This window comes from Rhinopithecus bieti, unplaced genomic scaffold (assembly GCF_001698545.2).
Source record: "Rhinopithecus bieti isolate Rb0 unplaced genomic scaffold, ASM169854v2 scaffold_16691, whole genome shotgun sequence".
NCBI classification, from domain to species: domain Eukaryota; kingdom Metazoa; phylum Chordata; class Mammalia; order Primates; family Cercopithecidae; genus Rhinopithecus; species Rhinopithecus bieti.
The window spans coordinates 222,009-227,185 of NW_016808599.1; the positions used below are offsets into that span (position 1 = coordinate 222,009).

The following is a 5,177-nucleotide window of genomic DNA, read 5'->3' on the forward strand; positions in this document are numbered from 1 at the left end:
TCTGTTGGAGTGACGGGGACAACTGGACTATCAGTTGGGGTGATAGGGACTACCAGATCATTAGCTGGGGTGACAGGGACAACTGGATCATCTGCAAAATCTGGGACAAGTATACCATCATCTGGAAAAACAGGAACAACCAGAACATCAGTTGAAGAATCAAGGACAACTAGACCATCAGCTGGAATAACAGGTGCAAATGGACTATCAGCTGAAGTGACAGGGTCAACTGGACCATCAGCTGGAGTGACAGGGACAACTGGACTATCAGCTGGAGTGACAGGGACAACTGGACCATCAGCTGGAGTGACGGGGACAACTGGACCATCAGCTGGAGTGACGGGGACCACTGGACCATCAGCTGGAGTGACGGGGACAACTGGACTATCAGCTGGGGTGACAGGGACTACCAGATCATTAGCTGGGGTGACAGGGACAACTGGATCATCTGCAAAATCTGGGACAAGTATACTATCATCTGGAAAAACAGGAGCAACCAGAACATCAGTTGAAGAATCAAGGACAACTAGACCATCAGCTGGAATAACAGGTACAAATGGACTATCAGGGCAAGTGACAGGGACAACTAGACCATCAGTTGGCGCAACCACTGTAACAGGAAGAACAGGAGAGCCAGGAAGTGAGGTTATAGTCCCTGAAGGCAAGTCTAGTTAGCTAAAGATAGGTCATTTAATGTGAACAACGTAATTTTTGGTCTTCCAGACTTGAATCTGTGTAAATTTATCACAATTAAATATGTTATTCAGAACTCAAATTGGTGAACAATGAGGGGGCTTTCCAGAATATTAGACTTTTTGGGTTTATGTTTTCATGGGGGACTACTGTAGGTGTTGGCAAGGGATGCACAGCTGGAGCACCAGACTCTGGGGCCACTACAGTTGGGAACCCAGCAGGCATGGCTCACCTGGGTACTCTGTTGTGGTTCAACATAAGCCTGGCTGAGACCTCCAATTATGATTGTAAGATGAATCAATTGTGATTTAACCAAGGACCTAAATTGGGGAGAAATGATTCAGAGATGACCTAGATTTATCAATGTCTAAATTCGAATTTTACATAAGGGGCAGTAAGTTCATTATATTTACTAAGATGAACCATGTAAAGCTGATAATCAAGTAGTGCTTTAACCAGGCAAAACTGAAGAGCCATATGTAACCAGCCCTGGAGCAGATGAAAGCAGGACCAGATTAACCACACCTGGAAAATCACGCAAGTGGGGCTGGAAGAATTTAGTCCCAACTGTAGCTCAACGTAAGGTTTTCTTTTTTTCTCTCTCTCTTTTTCTTTTTCTTTTTTTCTTAAGACAGAGTCTCACTCTCACCCAGGCTGGAGTGCAGTGACAATATCTCAGCTCACTACAACCTCCACCTCCCAGGTTAAAGCAATTCTCATGCCTCAGTCTCCCAAGTAGCTGGGATTACAGGCACACACCACTATGCCCGGCTATTTTTTAATTTTTATTTTATTTTAGTTTTAGTAGAGACAGAGTTTCACTGTGTTGGCCAAACTGATCTCGAACTCCTGACCTCAAACGATCTGCCCACCTTGGCCTCCCAAACCGAACATAAGATTTTCTGGCCAATGTAATTACGGTAATGAGTATATTGTAAATAAGGAAATCAGAAAGTCAGATCGAAATCAGAAATTCAGATCCAAATCATCTATTAGGCTCGTGCAAAAGTAATGGCAAAAACCATAATTACTTTTGCACCAACCTAATAGTATTTAGGACCTTAAATTTTGTTAGGTGTTTTAGGACTAGGATTGAAGGAAAACAAATTATCTGTCTTCACAGTGCTGATTCTATCAGGAAACAAACCTTACATGAAGAAGCCTAAAGGAAGAAAATATTTGAGCACTTTTTGGGCAGCCAGGAACTGTTATGAGATATGTAAACATGTCACTAATTTTCTCAGCAACTACTGAGATAAGTGCTATTTTTGTTCACATTTTCAAATGAGGAAGTCAAGGAGAAGTTTAGTTAGCTGCTGCAAGTGATAATGTACACCAGGAAGGTCTGTCCTCAGAGCCTATTCCTTACCTTCTACACCATCCTCCCTCGTGTGGCAGTGGGTATAAACTAGAGCAGAAAGGAAATATATTCCCTGGAGGGGATATCTCAATGGAGTCTCAGATATGCCAAATGTCAACCTCCCAAAGAAAATCAGATTAATGAAAAGTCTACTATACCAGAAGTATTTGGACATTTTCTATTATAACAGCAGTGTCTCACGTTTACTATTTAATGAAATGTTGTTTAATTATTTTTATTGTCATCTGTGTGTCAGGCACTGTGATAAGTGTGTGGGCACAGAAGTGAATGAGTCTGACAGGGTCACTGCTCTCAGGACATACTGTCTAGTGGGGGATTTAGCCAGTAAGAGAAAAGTATCTCAATAGTATTACAATTAATGTTAAGTGCTAAGAATAAGGTGAGGGTGCCAGGAAAGTGACTTTCCACCTGGTGTCCCAAAGAATGAAGAGGCAGTAGTCAAAGAGGATAAGACAGGGAGGGAAATGCTAATAAGAGCTCCATGGGGAAATCACAGGATGTTAGAAAGTTTAAGGTGGAAAGAGGCCAGGGTTCCCAGTGCCCTGTTAGGAAGCCAGAGGATGTACAAAATAAGCCCAGAGAAGTCAGAAGGACCCTGATCACATAGAACAGAGCCTTGCCACACACGTTAAGGATTGTAGACTTGTTGCTAAGAGCTGAGGGAAGTTAACCAAAGGTGTGAGACAGAAGAGTGACATGATCAGGATTCCCATTTTTAAAAGATCAGTAAGACTGCAAATGTGTAGAATTATGTAAGGCGAGAACGAAAGCAGAGAAATTTGTTAGGAAGTTATTGCTCAATCAAGGTAAGAGGCAATGGTTTAAAATAAATTATGGTAGTGGATGGAAAAAAAGGGAAAAGTTCAAAACCTATTTTTGGAGAACTATCAAGGGGATTTGGCAGTGGTTTGACGGGGATTTTGTTAAGGGTATTTTTCAGGTTAATATTTAGTTGCTAGGATGGTGGTTCTATCAATTATTAAAATAGGGAATGTGAAGGAGCAGCAGTTTGTGGTGGGAAGATCATAGGTTCATGTTTGAAAGTTGAATTTGAGATGTTAGGGAGAAGTCCATATGAAAATTTTGAATTATTCTACTAAGATTCTTTTTCATTTGTTTTAAATTCAGCTACAACTGGAGTGCCTGCTGCAACTTCCCCAGGAGCTGAAGGTGAAAGCATAGCTTCCACATCAGGTACTGGAACCACAACTGGGCTCAAAGTAGTTATGTTGATAAATATCTGGATAGTGCTCCAATAAAATAAGAACACTGCTCCTGACTTTACGCTTTTTAATCTCAGTTGCCACGGGAGCCATCCCTGGGTCAACAATTGCACCAGGAAGTACCACTACTGGTAAGTAAGCAGGGGATGTCAGATGTGTTTTGATTTTTTTTCATGCTCATTGCTTATTTTAAAACAGCATTATCATTAATAATAATAAAGCCAGTTAATTACAATGTCTTTAAATATATTATCTCATAAATTACTTGAATGAACATGATTATCTCATTTTGCTCATAAGGAACTTAGGCAAAGATATTACCTAAGTTGATATGTTTCTACAGCACACCAAATGGTGAAATCAATATTTTTCTTGATTGTTTATTGATTCCAAAACTGTGCTCTTCAATGTGATGCCTTCCTTTGCTAAAGCAAAATATACAGTGATATTTAATAACCCATCAATAGGCCGGGTGTGGTGGCTCATGCCTGTAATCCCAGCACCTTGGGAGGCCGAGATGGGTGGATCATGAGGTCAAGAGATGGAGACCATCCTGGTCAACATGGTGAAACACCGTCTCTACTAAAAATATAAAACTTAGCAGGGCGTGGTGGCGCATGCCTGTAGTCCCAGCTACTCAGGAGGCTGAGGCAGGAGAATCGCTTGAACCCGGAAGGCGGAGGTTGCAGTGACCCGAGATCAGGTCACTGCACTCCAGCCTGGGCGACAGAGCGAGACTCCATCTCAAAACAAACAAACAAACAAACAAACAAAATCATCAATAAAGCTCGCTTTTAAAATCACAAAGCTTAAATGTTTCCCATTTCTAACTAAAAGAATTGGAGCAGCAGGTAAGAAAAATAAGTTTTTAAATGTAATAAACTATGGCACTTCCTATTCTGAAATAAGATTTGGAGAATTTTATTTGACAAAACTATAACATTATTGTTTTATAAGTCCAAATTTTATAACTTTCCTTTTTTTTTACAATGATTCACAAATGCTTACAGGGCAATTTCTTTTTCCTAACACTGAGTAAATGAACAAAATTATTATTTCAAGGCTACAGTATATTATTGTTTAAGGTTCTCAACTAGTAATATACTTAGTATGACAGTATTTGAGAAATATGTCATTTCTCAATGTGCAGGTCTCTAACAGAACCCAGACTCTAATGACTACATTGCTCATTAATAGTTTAAGGAATAGAATGCTTACCTTTTTTTTTTTTCTGGTGAAGATTTATGCCACATTATTGTAACTACTGTTATAAAGTCTCCTGTGTAAATTAATTTTACCAACTGATCGCTAGAAAATAATTCAATAATTTAATTCAAACTAAGTTTGTATTAATTCTTTATTCAATCTATGGTTATGCAAATGTAAACAAATTGGCATGATTCATATTATATATTGAGCAACATAATTATAAGTTAACACATGGCCAGAAACAGGTAATCATTGGGACACGGTGTGTAACTATTGAGGCACAGTATGTATTTTATCATTTTTGGCATTTTATAATTTCAAGACAGCTTTAATAAATGTAACCAAATAACAATTACTTGTGTATAAATATTTTGCTCAGAAAAAAAGGCAGTGTTTTTTTTTTTCAGTTTGATAATCTGTAATCATAGAAATCATACATGATTCCTTGAAAGAGCACTTTATAATATGTCTCACAAGAGAACACTTAATCTGACTTAAATTTCTAAGATAAGCCTCTGTGGGAATAACATCTGTTTTTAAAACAAAATTTAATTATCATGGCATTTGACCCACTGACGCAAATTTTTTAAATGAAATTCAAATAAATTCTTTAATTTAAATATGGATTTAATTTACCCTTTAGTAAAGTCAGTTAGAATTCCATCACAACT

General features: G+C 38.6%; 1 protein-coding gene across 1 annotated transcript in view; it reads left to right on the forward strand.

The window, feature by feature from the left end:
* LOC108538684 (mucin-19-like) overlaps positions 1-3,428 on the forward strand; it is a gene marked incomplete at its 3' end in the record, with an annotated part of 76,905 nt that extends 73,477 nt beyond the window's left edge. The window contains exons 42-44 of the mRNA XM_017886923.1: positions 11-661; positions 3,203-3,268; positions 3,375-3,428. Coding sequence (XP_017742412.1) covers positions 11-661; positions 3,203-3,268; positions 3,375-3,428 — 771 coding nt within the window. The remainder of the gene's footprint in view (positions 1-10; positions 662-3,202; positions 3,269-3,374) is intronic.
* Between the last annotated feature and the right edge of the window lie 1,749 nt (positions 3,429-5,177).